This window comes from Brassica oleracea, chromosome C1 (genome assembly GCF_000695525.1).
Source record: "Brassica oleracea var. oleracea cultivar TO1000 chromosome C1, BOL, whole genome shotgun sequence".
Taxonomy (NCBI): Eukaryota; Viridiplantae; Streptophyta; class Magnoliopsida; order Brassicales; family Brassicaceae; genus Brassica; species Brassica oleracea.
Genome location: NC_027748.1, coordinates 41,545,438 through 41,564,616, shown reverse-complemented (window position 1 = coordinate 41,564,616; position 19,179 = coordinate 41,545,438). Strand labels below are relative to the sequence as shown.

The window sequence follows — 19,179 nt, the reverse complement described above, 5'->3', positions numbered from 1 at the left end:
AACTGGCAGCTGTACGTCTTCATTTATATTTTAATACAAAAAAAAAAAAAAGAAAAGAAGGTTCCATTTTTTTATTATCTTTAAGCTTTCCCTTTGGTCTTTCTCACCATTGTTCTTCGTCCTCTGCGTGCGACTCGTAACGCTCTCCAGTCATCTCTCCGGTGAGTCTTCCGGCAGCTCTTTCTCCTTATTCCAATATTTTATTTCTTCTTTGGAGTATTTCTGTTTTCAATTTAGCAAAATCATTTTCATGATTTGGTTGTTGAAGTTAGAGGCTGGTCCTCGAGATTCCAAGAGAAAGTTTTATAACTTTATAGATCGTGCTTTCTGAGGCTGCTTCATTCAGTTTATGTCTGTGTATCTTTAACTCCCGATTTAAAAAAGATTCGTGTTTGACTTTTCTAGCGTTCATTCCACGACGCAGACAGATTCTATGAACTTTCATTCTAGACACTGTTTTGTGTTAGTCTGTTCTGTCTTTTATGTTTTTTGAGCTTCCACTAGTGATTGATCTCAGCTCAATTGAACAAGAGGATGTGGTTTTCGTATGTCGGTGTCTATTTCTACATGAAAGATTCAATTTTTATAAGCTCAAATCGTACTACGGTCACTTCAGTTAGATTGTGTCGGTGTTACAAAGGTTTCTCCTTTGGTTTTAAGTTTTAACTTAAAATGTAATTTCCTTTCTTTTTGCAGGACTTTTAACGGATGGGAACATCATCTGGATCCAACCTCCCTCACCAAATGCTACCTCCACGCCAACAGCTCCAAACCGTTCTCTCCCTCGCATCTTCGGATCCACCCCACTTGTCACGCTCCAGCTCCGGCATCGTCCGTGAATCACCAGCCGAGAGCGCCAGCTCTCAAGAAACCTGGCCGACCTCAAAGTCCATCATGGCAAAGAAGACAGAGAGCGGAGGAAAGTCGGTTACCGACAAGGTGTCGCTACAGGACATAGCTAGAGAGAGAGTGGAGTTAGTCTCCGAGAGGATGCTCCGACTACCAGAAGGATACCTCGAGGAGTTAAAGAACGGGCTCAAAGCTATCCTCGACGGAAACGGTTCACAGCCCGTTGAGGAGTTCATGTTTCTACAGAAGTTCGTCCAGACACGTTCGGATTTGAACTCAAAGACGCTTGTCAGAGCTCACAGAGTGCAGCTCGAGATCCTTGTGGTTATAAAGACTGGTATTCAAGCCTTCCTCCACCCGAACATCAACCTCTCTCAGACAAACCTCATCGAGATCTTCTTGCACAAACGATGCAGAAACATCGCTTGCCAAAACGAGCTCCCGGCAGACGACTGTCGCTGCGAGATGTGCGCTAACAGGAAAGGCTTCTGCAACCTCTGCATGTGTGTGATCTGCAGCAAGTTCGACTTTGCTGTCAACACGTGCCGCTGGATTGGATGCGACGTGTGTTCTCACTGGACTCATACGGACTGTGCGATTAGAGATGGGGAGATCTCGATGGGAGTTTCGGCTAAGAGTGTCTCTGGGATGGGAGAGATGCTGTTCAAGTGTAGAGCTTGCAACCATACCTCTGAGCTGCTCGGTTGGGTTAAAGATGTGTTTCACCACTGTGTGCCGAACTGGGACAGGGAGGCTTTGATGAAGGAGCTTGATTTTGTGCGTAGGATATTCCGTGGGAGTGAAGATACGAGAGGGAGGAAACTGTTTTGGAAGTGTGAGGAGATTATTGACAAGATTAAAGGTGGCTTGGCTGAATCAACAGCTGCAAAGTTGATACTCATGTTCTTCCAAGGTAAAGCACACTCACCATAATACAGTAAAAACTCTATTAGTAAATTTATAAGGTTGGAATTTTAGTATTTTAATAATTTATAGAAGTATTAATTTACAAAAAAAAATTCTTTTTATATATATTTTCTGTTCAAAATATATATTTAAAAAAAAAAAAAAAATGATTATTTTTTTGAAATTTGACTCGTATATTGTTTCGGTTAATTATTTGGTGTATATGAAATATGTTTCATATAATTTAAGTGTAGTTTTACTCCTTTAGATATAGTTTTACTAAAATTATCAAAATATATTGAAATAGTAAAAATTTTCAGTGATAATTTTATTGTGAATATAAAAAAAAAAGGTTTTGTTTGTACTTATATTAAAATGTATCTATATATAAATTTATTAATTTAGTGTTTATTGATTTATATAGTTTCTACTGTAGTTATATAGATTTTTTTTTTTAAGTTGCTGTCCTAACTATGTTTTTGTGTGTGAAGAAATTGAATTGGACTCTCCAAAGAGCCTTGAAAACGGAGACGGTGGAGGAATGATAGCACCTCAAGACGCATGCAACCGCATTGCTGAAGTTGTGAAGGAGACACTGAGGAAGATGGAGATAGTGGGGGAGGAGAAGTCGAGGATGTACAAGAAAGCGAGGATGGGGCTTGAGGAATGCGAGAGGGAGATGGAAGAGAAGGCAAAGGAAGTAGCGGAGCTGAAGATGGAGAGGCAGAAGAAGAAACAACAGATAGAGGAAGTTGAGAGGATAGTGAGGCTGAAACAAGCAGAGGCAGAGATGTTTCAGTTGAAAGCCAACGAGGCGAAAATGGAAGCAGAGAGGCTGGAGAGGATTGTGAAAGCGAAGAAGGAGAAGACTGAGGAGGAGTATGCGAGTAACTACCTGAAACAGAGGCTGAGCGAGGCGGAGGCAGAGAAAGAGTATCTGTTTCAGAAGTTAAAAGAGCAAGAAAGTGGTGGTAACAGTGGTGGTGGTGAGGCCTCACAGTCTGTGATGTACTCAAAGATCAGAGAGATGCTGAGTGGGTACAATGCACCGTCGCCAAGAGTTGATCCAAGATCAAACCAGAGAAACCATTTCGGATCCAATCCTTGAAATGTTTGTATTCATGTTCAGCTTCGAATCAATTACTGTTGGATTTGCGTGCGTGTTAACTGTGAAGTCTTGTAGTCGTTGTATTTTATTAATGTTTAATACTCCTTCCGTTCTCGAAAGTAAGATCGTTTTAGATTTTTTACTTGTTCCACAAAGATAGATTTTCTATATTTTTAAGATATTTTTTTATAACATTAAATGAAAATATTTGAATTGATTAAATTTTATTGGTGAAAAGTTATTGAAAAGTGTATAATAAAGTTTAAAAAAAAATTTAATTATAAATATTTATTGAATTCTTAATAAGCGTGAACGGTTTAGAAAATCTTAATTTCAGGAATGAAGGGAGTACCTGGTAACTTTTGTTGACTACTGACTTCTTCTGTTTTAAATGTCGTTTAAAATTTTTCACCCATATTGAAAAATTAATTGTTTTGCCTTTAAGTAACCAATAAATTATTTTGTTAATAATAATAAATTAATATATGTTTTAATTAAATATATACAATAAAAGTGTATAATGATACTAATACTTGTTAAATTTTGAAGTTTAAAATGATATTTAATACTCCCTATGTTTCGTACTGTATAATGTTTTAGAGAGTTTTGATATGTTAATATGTAACATGTTTTTATTTTTATAGGTAATTCTTAACTTTATTAAAACCTGTGTTGCCACAATATTTTGTAATATATTTTATAATTGGTTGAATAGTTTTTAACTTATATTTTAATAATATTTTTTAGACGTAAAGTAATTTTTTTAATAATTGTGTATAAAATCTAAAACATCATACATTTTGAAACTGAAGAAGTATGAAAAAATATATTAAATATGAGATATTAACATATTCTACCAGCATTTGTAATGTTTTACAAAATTATCAATATAAATCTAATAAAAAAGCTTCAATAACAAAGAAAAACATTACAACTATTTGTGGAAAAAGGATAAATCTCAACAATTTTTGACGTACTTTTCTCTACCTAAATTTTGATATTGTGTCAATTTCATTGTGAACTAACATTTATTTCAAATAAAGACATGAACTATCAAATTCAAACCGAAATCAATTTTGACCAAAATAATGTTGATCAAACATCTATAAATATATAAAAAAAAATTAGATTTGAATAATTCAAAACTCTAAAAAGATTAATACCAGTTACACAAAATCAATAAATTTTGCATTGGTTTTACAATCAATTTGGTATAGACGCAAATTTTCTTCAACATCGAAAAATAGTGTAAATGATGATGAAATAATAGTCATGCGTAACTTAATTCCTCCCAGTAAGTTCTCTTTTTCTTTTTTTTTCCTCTCTATATTTTATCTTGGTCATATGTGTTTCAACTAGGTTTTCTCTCTTTTAAGGTATTTTACTTGATCTTATGTGTTTCATATGCTGTTTAGGCTTTGATAACAAAGTTCAGCTGGAAAAAATTAGGCAAGGAGGTCTTGTGACAATACATTTGCTAGAGAGCTCCTGCAATAGCTAATGAGCATGTTCGTTCTAGTTAGAATCCGAGATCTAGTATAATGGGATACTCAAAAGCTAATGATTTGGTTGGTGCTCACTTATCATGTTTTATTTTCACCTCTTATGTAAATACTCTTTACTTTGATTTGCTTAAACTCTTATGATATTGTTAAAAATCTTGTAGGCTGTTACAGTTTATAATCAACTGGTCAAAAATCATTATAATACTGACAACTTGACTAACAAGGAGGTAGTCAAGTCCTTACTTACATACTCTATTGCTGGAAATGTTTATTGACATGAGAATGTATTGTCATCCATGGTAACTGATGTAGATTTTATATTGTTTTATTTATATGCATTATGAATAGTAATATTTTTTGGTAATATTAGATTTTTATTATTTTGTGTAGGCGTGCACCCAAATGTTACCAATTGATACTTTAAAGTTTGACAGTGATAGAATTTATGTCACAAAACTCCTTGGTCAAACTCTAAAAGAATCAAATTTCATTCTAGGAATGATTTTTAAATGGTACCATTGAGCATTATAAACTCAATTGGAAAATGAAAATGTAAGTTTTTTGTGCATTTTTTAAAAATTGATTGGTGTGTGTTTCAGATATAAGCATTGTTTATTGAAAACATCTAGGTGGCTGGGTTTTCTGGTGGATACGAAATAGAGTTGTCTGATAGTGCTTAAGAGGTTTGTTTATTACTAAATTTATTTATTCAACAATAACATATTGGCTTTCATTGACAAATCCTTTTGTTTTTGTTTGAAATTGAAGGAAACCGAGGCTTTCTTCAAGTGTTTAGCTGAACTAGGTGTAAATGTCATTGTTAGCGGCAAATATTTCGCTTCTTCAGTGTTGCGCTTACTTATAACCACATGTAAGTTTAACATAATGATGAAACACTTATTGGATCATATATACAACTAACTAACTTTCTTTTAGATAGGTTGATGGCCATAGAAATAATTTCAGAGTCTGAAATGAACCATTTCTGCATGATGGCTGAGCCTGTCCCTATTGTAAGTGTTCTAAATTCCACTAAACTTTCTTACATGCTTTATCTGACCTTGCTTTTAATTGTTAAACCAGTTGAAACTTAGCAGCAAGCTAAGTCATCATGATATGGGCCACATATATTATATATATGTGGAGGAAATCAATCGAATTAAAGTGATGAATATCTTGTTTGTCTTTGTTTTATATATCTCTCTCTTTTTATTTACAATGTTTTAACATTGTTCTCAGGTGACTATTGCAAGAAAAGAGGGTCTTAACTCCATCTTTACACTTATTCTTCATGGTTCCACAAACATGATATTGGACAAACTTGTAGCAATTGCTGGCCATGCAGTTCAAACTTACACGATATGTTTGCTTATGTGTTTATCTCTTGCTTCTTGAACTAATTTACAATTCTTTTCAGGCCCTTTGTAGGAACAACCGTTTTGTCCATGTAACTGCAGTGACAGAAATGATGAAGAAGCTAAAAGAGCATGCTAATGCTGAAAATAACATGTACTTCATTTTTCTCAAAAGCTTCTGAATTCATCTTTTTCCTCATTTGGCAGACGAGAAAATGCATCTTTCTTATGATTATGGTTGACCTTTTTTAGGTTTGAAAAAGAGATCATCCTCAAATACTCGGCTACTTTGGAGAAGCTTCCAGAGAATAAAATTTTGTTTGCTAAGGTGGTTTTATTGTAGTGTGTCCAGTCACGATTCATGTTTAACAACTAGTTCGTTTCTTGTACACGAGGAAGATATATTATTCACGGAAGACGTTTGCTCCTCAGTTTTACCCTTCTTACGCCATGCTACTATGGTCACAACATTCTGTTACTATTTTGTATATGTACATGAAAAAAGGAAGAAGAAAAAGGATAATGAGAAGAAGGAGATTCAAAAGGAGATGGAAAAGGTCAAGGAAGTGCATAACCAAGTCTTGATGCAGATTAGGGAGAATATGGAGAGTACAATGTTAATTAATTTTATGATTTCAATTATGAAATCAACACCAAGACCTAATTTAGTTTACCTTAATTCAATCCTAACACATTTCTAAAGAAATACTAACTTTGACCCATGCTTGGAATCCAAGCCTTGGATGCAATTCCACCAATTGATCTTCTCCCTTTTAACCTTCTTTCTTTGATGATTTCTTTGATGGAAAATAAATCTCAAAGCATTCCTTAGTCTCTCCTAATGATCGTAACTTTCTTTGTAGTGTATTATGGTGAGACTCTTTGTTATTCCGTATGAAAAGATGTACGACTCATTATATATTAATCAAAGGGACATTGTTGGTTTATATTAATTAAACACAACTCTTCCTTATAACCGCACCACAATGTATACTACTCATATATATATATAATATTAAATTTTATGGTAATATTCCATTATTATTACATATATATATATGATCATGAGATTAAGGACATTTATAAACATAAGGTAAAGTTGGAAAGTTATTGATACACACCCATATTCTAATTCATTACTCGACGGTATCGATTTTTATGTTAGAATATAAAAACATTAATATGATCTTGAAATTTGTATTAAACCAATAGAGGTGAAAAGTTCATATATGACCTCTATTGGCTTGATAACAAAGTTCAGTTATCCGGTATGGTTAGTGAAACCCACAAACAACATCTTTTCATTTCTTTTTTAAACTGAAATCCAAACTCTCTCCATAGATACTCATCAGAAACGGTAACAGACCAAATGAATATAAATATTAAGGGATAGTAGTATAAAATTTTAAAATTCTAGAGTTTAATCAGTTAATATAATATTAAACTTTGATAACAAAGTTCAGCTGGAAAAAAATTAGGGAATAAGGTCTTATGACGACGACCTTTGCCGGAGAGCTCCTCCTCCAATACGCTAATGAGCTTGTCCGTTCCGGTCAGGATCTGAGATCTATTATAATGGGATATTCAAAAGCTAATGATTTGGTTGGTGCTCACTGCTCACTTATTAATTTCATGTTTACTTAACCTTTTATGTGAATATTTTTTTACTTTGATTTGTTTTTTTTTACTTAACATTTACTTTGATTTTTCTTAAACTCTTATGATATTGTTCATTTTGTAGGCTATTACATTTTGGGATCAACTGGTCCAAAATCATTCTAATTCCAATGACTTGATTAACAATGAGGTAGTCAAGTGCATACTTACACCATTTTTAACCTGGACCTGAAAATCCAAACCGGAACCGACCCGAAATCACAGGTTCGGGTACATGTACAAGTATGTATAGATTAACCTGTTGGATATTTTATTTATGGACCCGTGGGTACATGTTCGGATCCGGGTAAGACCCGATACCCGAAGGGGTATTAATGGAACCTAAAAAAACACAAATAAGCGTGCTTCAAATTACATCAAGTTAATTAACGTTTTGTCTCAGGCCTCGATATTCATCCGGTCGTTTCCAGTCTCCCATACAGCCTTCAGTCTTGAACAAAACCGAAAAGGCAAAAATATTTAATCAATCAAACTGGAAACCCTAAATCATACTCATCTAATTTCTTCTTCTCCACTTCCTGAGACTTCTCGAAATCACTCTGTGGTAATTCCGTAATCTAAATCCTTGTTTCTTAATTCTGTGGAAATCTCCACTTGCTGTCTTGCTTGATGATTCACTATTTCACTTGATAACTAAGTTACGATTGTTTGATTCTTTTGATTATTGAATTTTGTTTTGTTGTTTTGTGACTTGACTTTGGTTCATTGTTCAACTTAATTTTTATTAGATGTCCCACATCGCTTAGATAAGTGATTCTCGGGCAATATACAAGTGTACGTGCAATCCTACACTCTTGAGTTAGCTTTTGGGTGTGAGTTAGGTCCATCACTAATATGATATCAGAGTCCATGGTGAAAGCTCAACATATGATTTCCCACGTAAACAGTTTCTTACATATTATGTAGCCTGTACAAGTGGTCCATATGCTGTGGTATGTCCGAGAAGTTGGGCTTGGGCTGTTTTCATTGGATCGTTTCCCACCCACATCTCGAGAGGGGCTATTAGATGTCCCACATCGCTTAGATAAGTGATTCTTGGACAATATATAAGTGTATGGGCAATCCTACATTCTTAAAGTTAGCTTTTGGGTATGAGTTAGTCCCATCACTAATAATTTTGAATCATATAATTTTAATTCTTTGCGACTTGAATTTTGTTTTGTTGCTTTACGTTTGCGACTTGCGATGATAATTTTTTTTTATCAAAGTTTAAGTAAATAGATCATACGTTTAAATATTGTTTAATTTAGTATGTGTGGTTTCAAACATTCATTTTTTTATTCTGTTTTTTCGTCAATGTAGATGGCTTCTTGTGAGAATCTAGTTGGAAGGGATGACGATGAACCAATGCATGTTGAAGATGGTGATTCTGATGAAAGTTCTGATGAAATTAGGACTCCAATTTCTCGTAAACGCAAAGAAACTGATGGTGGAAGTGCTTCAAAATCAGGAAAGAATGAGGTTAGTGTCTTAGTGACTTGGTCTGAATCTGACCTTGTGTTAGTCTGAACTATGAAGTTAGTGACTTTGACTTATTTGTTCTGATTATCGGCTTGATTGTAATTTTGTTAATAGCCATGTGAAATGGAGACGAGTTGTGGAAGGCGGTAAGCAAAGAAACTGGGAGAAGACTTGACGAAGTTGTTGTTTGGATGTTGTTTTCAATTTTCTAAACTTCATATGATTTATGCTATGATTTCAGGTTAAATTTTATCCGCACTAATGAAAAATACCCGAAACTCATCGAACCGAACCCAAAAAAACCCAAAAACCATGTACCCGAACCAGAACCTGATGTGACCCGAAATTAACAGTTTTTTGCATGTTTTTTATTTTTAGACCCGAACCGATCCAGATCCGATAGGAACCGACCCGAACCGAAAAACTTTTAAATACCTATTGGGTAAGAATTTTCTAGACCCGAAAGGAACTGATCCGAACCCGACCCGAAGACCCGACATGCCTTGTAACAAAATAGATCCTAATCCGGTTGTAAATACGATTGTTCCTACTTACATGGTTAGTAGTTGAAGAAATCATAATATATGGGGCAAAATTGTAAATACTAGAGAAGCTAAACGCGTGAAAACGAATTGATAAGGAATCCTCGCCGACGCATTCATCTGCAATCATCGGGTTAACCCTAATTCTCCTATTCTCCGATACGTTTGTTTCCCGATTCGAGATGTTTCTATCGCCTGGCCACTCTCCACGTCATCTATCTTCTCCGACGCCGTCTTCTAACGCCGACGATGGTCTCCGATCGACCCCTCGCATCTCCTCCTCCTCCTCCTCCTCGGAGATCACGCCTAGAAAGCGGATGAGAGTCCTCGACGAGGACGCTTACGTCGAAGCGATCGAGAAGATCATCGAGCGAGACTACTTTCCGGATATAACGAAGCTCAAAGACCGGCTCGACTGGATCCAGGCGGTTAAAACCCGTGACCCGGTCCAGATCCGAGACGCTCAGCTGAAGATCATCGAGAGGCGTGGGAAGAAGGCGAATCATAACGGTGGGGACACGGTGGGTAAGACTCAGACTCAGACTCCTGGATCTACTTTCTTGAGAAACTTCACTCCTTTAGATGAGTTTGATGGTAAAACCCCTAGAGAAGAAGTAGAAGTAGTGGTTGCCGATGATGGTGTTGAAGATGTAGATGTTAACATGTCGTTAGATGAGTTCTTTAGGAGGTACACTAGCGAGGATAACGATAGCTTTTCCAAGATTCTTGAGAAGGTTAATAAGAGGAAGAAGGAGAAGTATAACTATCTCCTTGAAGGTGAGAATAAGGATGTTGATTTGAAGAGAGATAGGATCACTGACGGTTACGGTACGTCTTATCAGCCGCCGAGTACTTTAGAAGGATGGAAATACACACCGAAGAATCTCCTCATGTACCATCCGGCTGACCGCGGCGAGGCGGCATTAACTGAAGAGGAGAGGGCTGTGAGGTTAGCTGGGTTGACGAAAGAGATTGCGAAAGGGAACACTCGTTTTCAAGGGAAGACGATTGATTCTAGGCCGAGGGAAGATGGTTCTGTTGAGATTCTCTACACTCCTATCGCGGGCTCTTCACCTATGCAGGTTAGGGATAGAGACAAGTCTAAGAGGTATGATCTTGATGATCTGAGGAAAACGCCGAATCCTTTCTATGTGGAGTCGGATAAAAGAGCGGGTAATGGGTATAGTTTTGTTAGAACGCCGTCTCCTGCACCTGGTCTTGATGAATCGCCGTTTATAACGTGGGGTGAGATCGAAGGGACGCCGATGAGATTAGACCCCGAGGATACACCTATCGATATTGGTGGTAGTGCTGATGGACCTCACTATAATATTCCATCTGCGCCTGCGAGAGATGTGACGGCTCATTCTTTGTCGAGGGACGCGTCGAGGAAGCTGAGAGAGAGGTCGAACAGTATGTTTAAGAAGCCTCCGTTGCCGTCTCCTCATCATCGGAGTGGGAGTGCGAGTCCGAATGTTAGGACGCTTTCGCCGGCTGCTCAGAAGTTTTACAGACGGGCGATAGGGAAATCGTCTTCTACCGTTGATGAGAGCCTTCGTGCGAGTTATCGTGGAGCGAGTCCTGGTGGTGTGACTCCTAAGAGTGTGAGAAGTGCTTCTAGGTTCGGGAAAGATAGGCTCACCTCTGGTTCAAGGTCGCCTTGATTGTGCAAATGTTATATGATGTTGAATACTTGTGGCAACAAAGGTACTTCTTCTTGTACTAGATAAGCTGCTTGTGTGCCAAGTTATGTTGACTCTTTTCAAATGGAATACTATCTCTCCTCGCATTTGTAATTTTAATTTCCACAGCTTCTCTTTTTTTCTTAGTAGCTCATTTTATACTCCCAGGCTGTAATCGCTTACCCTACTTCAATATTACAACATTATCACAATATCCTCATTCTGAGTTTTGGGTTTACTCTCTTAATATAAGTACTCTTTTGTGTGTAATTCAACGTTCTTAATAGTTAGTTTGTCATCCTCAAGATTGTTCTCTCTGCAGCTTTTGAATTCTCCTCAAGAGCTTGGAGTTGCTTGATGTTAGTTTATCATTATGAAATAGGCAGTCTTGTGGACATCAGTGGAAAGTGGCCTTGACCGAGTGAGACACGCTTGCCAAATGGCTGATGAGAAGCAGTGGGAAAAATTTACACCAAGTAATAGGTTGTATGTACCATGCTATGCTAATAGATTTGCTTTGCGTAGTCAGTAAAGCTATGAAAGCATGCATAGGATGAGAAAAGGTGCTAACAAAAGCCAGTAGAATGCAATGCATGAAACAAACATAGATCAGAACTCATTCGCTATAAAGAATTCATCTAGCATATAAGTTACATACATGAAACATCACAAGTGAGGATAAACCTAGACAAGTAAAACAAAAGCATACAGAAGAAAAAAAACAGAATTCACTATCAAACATGACTATAATGTTACTGGTTCCATAGCAATTATGGTTATATCATAGCAGCAACTGTCTCCACGCAAGATTCACTTCTTTCCTTGGCAGAATCCAAGACTTCCTTTGATGCTTTGATGACAACTTGATTATTATTAACGTAATGATTGCGACAAACAGGCATATAGACATCAGCTCCGCCAATCAGCTCGGTTCTCGTGTCACAAGTCTTTCTTAAAGTGAAGAAAGCTTTCTGTCCACAAACCTCACACCTTGCAGTTAGCTTCGTCACAGAATCAACCAAAGGTATAATGTCAAGAACAGCACCAAAGCTCCTTCTGCATTTTATCGCCAGAAAAAAAAAAAAACACATTCAAGTTACAGTCAAACAAAAATTATTCAAATCTGAAAATGTCAAAACCATAGAATCAAGCACCTTAAATAGTCACCATCAAGGCCCGCAACAATCACAGTTTTGCCATCATCATCAGCGACTTTGCAGCAAAACTCATAAAGGTCTCCAAAGAACTGAGCCTCGTCAATACCAATCACATCAAGCTGACAATCATTTCAAGAGAAGAAAAAAAACACAAAATTTTCAATATACTAGATTATTAGAGTTAACCGGAGTTGTATATTGCTTTAGCTTAGTTACTCTGTTTCATTCACATTTCATCTTCTTCATCGTCTCTAACATAGATCCTTTCGCAATAAGACCAAACCAAAGACTTTTACCTTGGCATAAGCATCATGTCCGAATATCTCTGGAAACGACATAAGATCCGGAAGAGCCCAGCAAGGGAATCCGATTCCATCGTGCGTCACCACCGAATCTTTGGCGTATCTCGTATCTTTACTCGACTTCACCATCGCAACACTTCTACATAACCAAAAGGTAAGAGCTTTAGAAACGAGATCGCTGAATCAGTTGGAGATGGTGAAAGGTTTTACCTTCCGGTGTTGATCTCCGACTTGATTCGGCGGAGGAGAGAGGTCGATTTCCCGGAAAACATAGGACCCATGATGACATGAATCGCACCGGACCCGTGATGTTCTTGGTCGGAGATAACATCTCTGGAGATGTCACTGTCGAGGGTAGCCATGGAAGAGAAGATAGTGAGTGGGTGGGGACGAAAGGGTTAAACTTGCTTGTGGGTTATAACTTATAGGTAGGGATGATGAGTAACTTGTCGATGAGATATATAACAGAGAGTCAGAGGTTGAAGAAGGAAGAGAATTGTAGGAGAAGATTTGTCAAAGTCAAAAGATAAGGTTTTTGAATTTTTTTTACTTCTTGGAGGGAAACAATGTTTTTTCAGCTTTTGTATTGTGAGCTTAAGCCCAATAAACTTAGGCTTGGCCTTAAGGTGAAATATATTTGTCTTAAAATTATTTATTTTTATTAATATTTTTTTTTGTGATTAGGTGAATTGAAATAGTTATCTACATTTTTATTATAATAATTTCATTTTGATACTCTTAACAGTTATACAATTTTATATTATAATAATTTATTTACTTTTGAATCCACCTATAAACCAATAAAAAATTATCAGTAAAAGCATTAGCTCTCAACCGTATAAGTTGTTGAATAACGCTTAAAACTTTAATTGTAACCGTCGTGAAATTTTTTTCAAACATTCGTTCGATATCTTTTAAAAGTCAGATTTTTTTATAATATCTATGAAACATAAATTTACAATATTGTAATATTTTGATTTAACTATGGTACTAAAATTGTGTAGCAAAACTATTTTTTTTTTAACTAGATTTATAAATTTAAACGTTAAAATACCAATTCAAACACAGATAACCAATTAAAATAAACCCATACACAACCACCAACCTAACAAACATCTTTTATTCAGTAGCTCTTTAGTTTAGTCTTAATGGCACTAAATATTCCAATTTCTTTTCTTTTTGGTAAACAACTGTAAAAAAAGGGTAGCGTGTAAGGAAAAAAAAAAAAAAAACAAAACTCCGCAATTTCCTTATTACAAACGCACATGAGCTTGTAATGTAAAAAAACTTCCCTTATCATGTATATATACAGACATATCTTCTTCTTCTTGCAATCGAAAGCTCGAAAGCCTTCGTCTTTCTCTTCCTCTACATCTCTCCTCCTCCCTCTCTCTCTAGAGCGCGTCCCCGCGCGTCGTCAGTATGTTCTTATTGACGCCATTGAAATTGAGTTAAATCGGATTGAACTAAAAAAAAACAGATAATTCAAAAACCGTGCCTTTCCTCAGATCTTGACGAGATTCCGCATCTGGGTTTTTTTCTCTAATCTAATCTGATTGGTGGGTTTTCGTTATCATCTTGTTTTATGATTATTTGATCTGAGATTTGATTGTAAATCCGTTTCCTTTTTTGATCAAAACTCTCTTTTAGTTTTGGTTCATGAAAGATCTGTTGTTCCTTAATCGACTGATCAGATTTTCTAGAATATCGATTGTGTTTTGACCTGACAACTTTGTGTTCGGTTTCTGAAAGTTTGGTTCTTTTCTTTTGCTGCTGCAGAGCAAAAAAAAATGCAATCCGACAATGGGAAGCTGTTCATCGGCGGGATATCGTGGGACACCAATGAGGAACGTCTCAAGGAGTATTTCAGCAGCTTTGGAGAAGTGATCGAAGCTGTGATCTTGAAAGACCGTACCACGGGCCGTGCACGTGGCTTCGGCTTTGTAGTCTTCGCTGATCCAGCTGTTGCAGAGATTGTTATAACCGAAAAACACAGTATTGATGGGAGACTGGTAATGTTTCTTTCGTATATGATGTGATTCTGTACAATGTAACTTGTTTTCTAAGCTTCTTTATGCAATCAAGCCTCCCATTAAAACCATAGGTCATTAGCTCCACAAGACCCTAACCCATTGTGTCATAGGTGTCTGTTTGAAGTAACCGCTGGAACCGAAACAAAACTAATATTATATGTTGTGGTTTTCGGTTACGGGGTCGGCCTCGAACCTCCTAGTTAGTAAAAATATCACATTCTGTTCCCATTAACCATCAGGGACCGGTACTGAGCATAGACTAGTGAAACATTAGCCTAATGACCCCCATAATTTTAGAAAAAAATACGATACTAAAATTTATAAAACAAATTATAATTTATTTAAAATATTTACCAAATTGTCTATAGCCTCCAAAATTTTAGGACCGGCTCTACCATCAAATAGTTACATTTTTAATTTGTTGATCTTTTTATGCAGGTGGAAGCGAAGAAGGCTGTTCCTAGAGATGACCAGAACACAGTTAGGAGCAACAGCAGCAGCATCCAAGGATCACCAGGCGGTCCAGGAGCTCGAACAAGGAAGATATTCGTTGGAGGGTTACCTTCATCCGTCACAGAAAGCGATTTCAAGACCTATTTCGAGCAGTTCGGGACACCTACCGACGTGGTTGTTATGTACGACCACAACACACAAAGGCCTAGAGGCTTTGGATTCATAACTTATGACTCGGAGGAGGCCGTTGAGAAAGTACTGCTCAAGACGTTCCATGAGCTTAACGGTAAGATGGTTGAAGTTAAGCGAGCTGTTCCGAAGGAGTTGTCTCCTAGTCCAGCTCGCAGCCCTCTCGGTGCTGGTTACAGCTATGGGGTTAGTAGAGTTAATAACCTCTTGAATGGGTATGCTCAAGGGTTTAGTCCAGGTGCGGTTGGAGGCTATGGGCTTAGAATGGATGGTCGGTTTAGTCCGGTTGGTGCTGGGAGAACCGGGTTTGCTAATTTTGGTTCTGGTTATGGGATGAATGTGAACTTTGACCAAGGGTTGCCCACAGGGTTCACTGGAGGTAATAGTTTTAACGGAAACGTAGACTATGGAAGAGGAATGAGTCCTTACTATATTGGTAATGCAAACCGGTTTGGTCCTGGGGGTGGTTATGAAGGAGGCAATGGAGGAGGAGGAGGGAACTCGTCTTTCTTCAGTTCGGTTACACGGAACCTATGGGGAAACAACGGTGGTCTTAACTCAAACTCCAATACATACATGGGAGGATCAACAAGTGGGAACAACACACTAAGCGGTCCGTTTGGAAACTGGGGTGCTCCTGGAGGAGGAGGAGGAAACAATGGTGTTGGCAACGAGAGTGTGAAGTTTGGTTATGGAGGAAACGGTGAATCTGGTTTTGGGTTGGGAACAAGGAACATAGGGCCTAGCAAGGCGGCACCGTCATCTTCATTCTCTTCTGCCTCTGTAGCCAACAACGCTGGTTATGATGGAGCAGGACTTGCTGAGTTTTATGGGAATGGTGCAGTCTATAGTGATCCCACGTGGAGATCATCAGCTCCTGAGACAGAAGGGCCTGCTTCTTTCAGCTATGGGATTGGAGGAGGAGGAGGAGGTCCTTCTTCGGATGTGTCAGCTAGAAGTTCATCTCCAGGTTATGTTGGCAGTTACAAGAGGCAATCAAACAGAGGTAATCTTAGTTCCTAGTGATTCTATGCTTAAAGAATGCCATGAGCTAGCTGATAAGTAAAGGAATAGAATATTACTGTATAGGTTCCTAATAGAAAGCCTAGATAGGTTCCAAATCACACTATCTTAGGATCTTGAACTAATAGTACATGAAGAAAGCTTCTTTTAGTGTTTTAGAAATGTTGTCATGAAGCTAGGAACATAGTTTAATCTTATGCTTTGCTCACAACATAGTCTCTGGGAAGTCTAAGTTATATCTCCCTTTTTCTTCGCCTTTGTGTTGCAGGAATTGCTACTTAGTTTTTGTTTTACCACGATATTGTAGGCGAGCCATCACGGTGAAGGATCTGTGTCTTTTGGCGAATCATTTAGATAATCTTCTCCCTTGATACAAAGGCCTATGAGGGACTAAACTTGATCACACCATCAGCTAGAGTTAACCAGAGAATGACAAAGATTATGGTTTGGTTTTCTAAATTCATTGGTCCTCCTCCTAGGCTTTGTTTTTTTTTTTTTCTATTTTTGTTTTTTTTCTTTCAGTGAGGGATAGTGGAAACTGTATCAGACTCTGGCGAGGCTGTTATACATAAGAAGAGTTCAAAACAAAGAAATGAAGAGGATGATCCTTCTTCCTGAGTTTTCTTTATTGTCTTGTAATGGTTCTTGTTCTTGGGGGTTATGTCTAAGGTTTGTGTTTTGAGGCAGATTGTACTAGAGGTTATATGTTTTTCTTTTGTTTTGTGGTTTTAAGGTTTTTTTTTGTTTTGTTTTTGATAGTGAGATATTGGAAAAGGGATTTAGCCATTGTAGGGCTTTGGAGAATAAGTCTGTTTGTATGTCTTATGCGAACGCAAACAAACTCGTTTCTGTTCATGTACTTTTATCTTATAGAAACTATTTTTATGTTTCATTTGATTTCCTATCTTCATTTTGCATGTTTTAAAAATATATATAGTCCAATAATGACGAACTTTTATTGATTGAATCTGGATATCCTTAATTTTGAATTAGAAGAACTAGGATGAAGACCCCCGCGGGGGAAACGATGCAATTTAAAATTACTAATCATATATATATATATATATATATATATATATTTGGGTTGGTAATCTAAATGAATGTGAATTATAAATTTGGACATTATGTTTGCACCCTTCATGTTTGCACTCTTTCAGTGACATTATGTTTGACTTTCAGTGACATTATGTTTGTCCATTTTTGGTAACTTTACTTTAACACACTTTCCATAATGTTATATATAAACCCTTTCGGTAAAGTGATGTTCACACCTCTTCAGTGATGATTCGTTCTCACACTTTCAGTGACAACATTTTGCACCACTTCGGTGATGATACATTCACACTTGTTTGTTCACAAAACGTTCGCACCTCTTGGACACAACACATTTGCGCTACTTCGGACACGACACGTTTGTGCCCCTTTGGACACTGTTCGCACCTCTTTGGCCAAAACATGTTCGCACCCTTTTGGTGATGAACTATTCGCACCTCTTTAGGCAAGACATGTTCGTACACCTAAGGTGATGATCCATTCACACCTCTTTGGTGACGACACTTTTCACCTTTTCGGTGACGACCTATTTGCACTCTTTCATTGATAACTTCTTCGCACTCCTTTGGTGATGATCCGTTCGCATTTGGTATGTTGCACCTCTTCGGTCACGTTACATTTGCACCTCTTCGGTGACGATACATTCGCACCTCTTCGGTTACGACATGTACCTCTTCGGTTATGACAGGTTCGCACATGTTCAGGGTATCATAAGGTTATTAATAATTTCTAAAACAATCAATAACTTTATAGAATAGATATTAACAACTCTTTGGTATTTTATTCGATTATAGTATTTAAGATATGTGTTACACTGTCTAGACACTTAGAAATTTATATCATTTTGGTTAGACATGCAGAAGTATCGAATAATGATGAAGAAGAAGAAATGCGGAAGTGGTCAATATATATATATATATATATATATATATGTGTGTGTGTGAAAATGCAATTTTCAAAAGAGTGTGCATTTAGAAAAGTGTTGGTTAACAAAAGAAACGAAAAGACACCTTTTGCATTAGTAATTCGATGAACTCACACCTTTATCGATCAAATAAATTATATCAATTAGATTGCATAACCAAAACAAACTTAACCATAAGTTTTTAGTTAAACACTTCAATTTATTAATCAATAAAAAAGAGTGTATCACTCAAAAACTAAAAAGATATGCTAAAAGGTGCGTTGTTCAGAAAACTAAGGATGCACATGAAAGATTGTTTCATTCATAACTAAAAGAGTTGTATGAATAGGTGCATCGTTCAGAAATTAACAGATGCAAGGTGCATCAGAGAAAGACATGTTGTTTGCTAAAACATGTTGATGATGTTATGTCGTATTATTATAAAGAAAAAAAATCGTGTTTGTTACATTATAGAACTGGGATAAACTAAACTTTTGGAGATAAATTTTTTTCCTATAAAAAAATGATTACATCATCAGTTAAGAAAAAGAGGTTTACTAAACCATGTTGTTAAATAAACGTTCCGAATTTTAGTTTATCACAGTTCTATAATACGATCCGCACCGCACTGCAGTTAACAATAACAAAAATCATTACATATACCATATACATATACATTTTTATTATTGTTTTAACCACACTGCAGCTCTACCGTTTGTCCCGCATCGCTCAATCCGTTGTTACCCTTCAGAGGCAAAGTTCATAAGATGTTTTTATTATTAAAGTGTCTTCAATTATTCAAATTTTCCAGAATCATTTTATTAGCATGGAAAATATGTTTTGTCAAAATTTAAATTAACTCCAACTAAATAATTTGATCGCATATTTTTATATGATAATCTATATTTAGCTTGAGACATTTCTATGCATATATTATCCCGGAGTTTCTTAAGAACACATATTGACAGATATATATATAT

The 19,179-nt window shown here is 36.7% G+C and overlaps 4 protein-coding genes across 5 annotated transcripts; 3 read left to right on the top strand and 1 right to left on the bottom strand.

Moving 5' to 3' along the window:
* The first annotated feature begins 58 nt into the window (after positions 1 to 58).
* Positions 59 to 3,000, top strand: LOC106325598 (protein OBERON 1). The gene is made up of 3 exons (XM_013763677.1): positions 59 to 161; positions 697 to 1,762; positions 2,247 to 3,000. The coding sequence occupies exons 2-3, from the start codon at positions 709 to 711 to the stop codon at positions 2,861 to 2,863; spliced, it is 1,671 nt and encodes a 556-aa protein (XP_013619131.1). The 5' UTR covers positions 59 to 161; positions 697 to 708; the 3' UTR covers positions 2,864 to 3,000.
* A 6,502-nt stretch (positions 3,001 to 9,502) lies between these two features.
* LOC106325256 (protein DGCR14-like) lies at positions 9,503 to 11,297 on the top strand. Its single transcript, XM_013763326.1, has one exon. It carries the CDS (start codon positions 9,586 to 9,588, stop codon positions 11,065 to 11,067), a length of 1,482 nt encoding a protein of 493 aa, XP_013618780.1. The 5' UTR covers positions 9,503 to 9,585; the 3' UTR covers positions 11,068 to 11,297.
* A 395-nt stretch (positions 11,298 to 11,692) lies between these two features.
* Positions 11,693 to 13,108, bottom strand: LOC106325503 (thymidine kinase-like). The gene is made up of 4 exons (XM_013763579.1): positions 12,755 to 13,108; positions 12,539 to 12,683; positions 12,240 to 12,361; positions 11,693 to 12,141 (listed from the first exon to the last, which is right to left on the bottom strand). The coding sequence occupies exons 1-4, from the start codon at positions 12,904 to 12,906 to the stop codon at positions 11,862 to 11,864; spliced, it is 699 nt and encodes a 232-aa protein (XP_013619033.1). The 5' UTR covers positions 12,907 to 13,108; the 3' UTR covers positions 11,693 to 11,861.
* Positions 13,109 to 13,849: 741 nt separating this feature from the next.
* On the top strand, positions 13,850 to 17,118 carry LOC106325348 (heterogeneous nuclear ribonucleoprotein 1-like). 2 transcript variants are annotated; one of them, XM_013763431.1, is made up of 4 exons: positions 13,850 to 14,103; positions 14,324 to 14,556; positions 15,016 to 16,225; positions 16,550 to 17,118. In XM_013763431.1, exons 2-4 carry the CDS (start codon positions 14,335 to 14,337, stop codon positions 16,564 to 16,566), a joined length of 1,449 nt encoding a protein of 482 aa, XP_013618885.1. In that variant the 5' UTR covers positions 13,850 to 14,103; positions 14,324 to 14,334; the 3' UTR covers positions 16,567 to 17,118. The 2 variants fall into 2 exon arrangements, with proteins under 2 accessions (XP_013618885.1, XP_013618939.1); XM_013763485.1 differs by having other exon boundaries at positions 16,511 to 17,117.
* Positions 17,119 to 19,179: the final 2,061 nt, after the last annotated feature.

What these genes read in the sequence shown, in the direction of transcription:
- LOC106325598 (XM_013763677.1), top strand. Translation starts at nt 709, where the DNA reads ATGGGAACATCATCTGGATCCAACCTCCCTCACCAAATGCTACCTCCA. An exon ending in GATACTCATGTTCTTCCAAG is followed by an intron (nt 1,763 to 2,246) that starts GTAAAGCACACT and finishes TTGTGTGTGAAG; the next exon opens with AAATTGAATTGGACTCTCCA.
- LOC106325256 (XM_013763326.1), top strand. Translation starts at nt 9,586, where the DNA reads ATGTTTCTATCGCCTGGCCACTCTCCACGTCATCTATCTTCTCCGACG.
- LOC106325503 (XM_013763579.1), bottom strand. Translation starts at nt 12,906, where the DNA reads ATGGCTACCCTCGACAGTGACATCTCCAGAGATGTTATCTCCGACCAA. An exon ending in TCGGAGATCAACACCGGAAG is followed by an intron (nt 12,684 to 12,754) that starts GTAAAACCTTTC and finishes TTGGTTATGTAG; the next exon opens with AAGTGTTGCGATGGTGAAGT. An exon ending in GACATGATGCTTATGCCAAG is followed by an intron (nt 12,362 to 12,538) that starts GTAAAAGTCTTT and finishes AATGATTGTCAG; the next exon opens with CTTGATGTGATTGGTATTGA.
- LOC106325348 (XM_013763431.1), top strand. Translation starts at nt 14,335, where the DNA reads ATGCAATCCGACAATGGGAAGCTGTTCATCGGCGGGATATCGTGGGAC. An exon ending in ACAGTATTGATGGGAGACTG is followed by an intron (nt 14,557 to 15,015) that starts GTAATGTTTCTT and finishes CTTTTTATGCAG; the next exon opens with GTGGAAGCGAAGAAGGCTGT.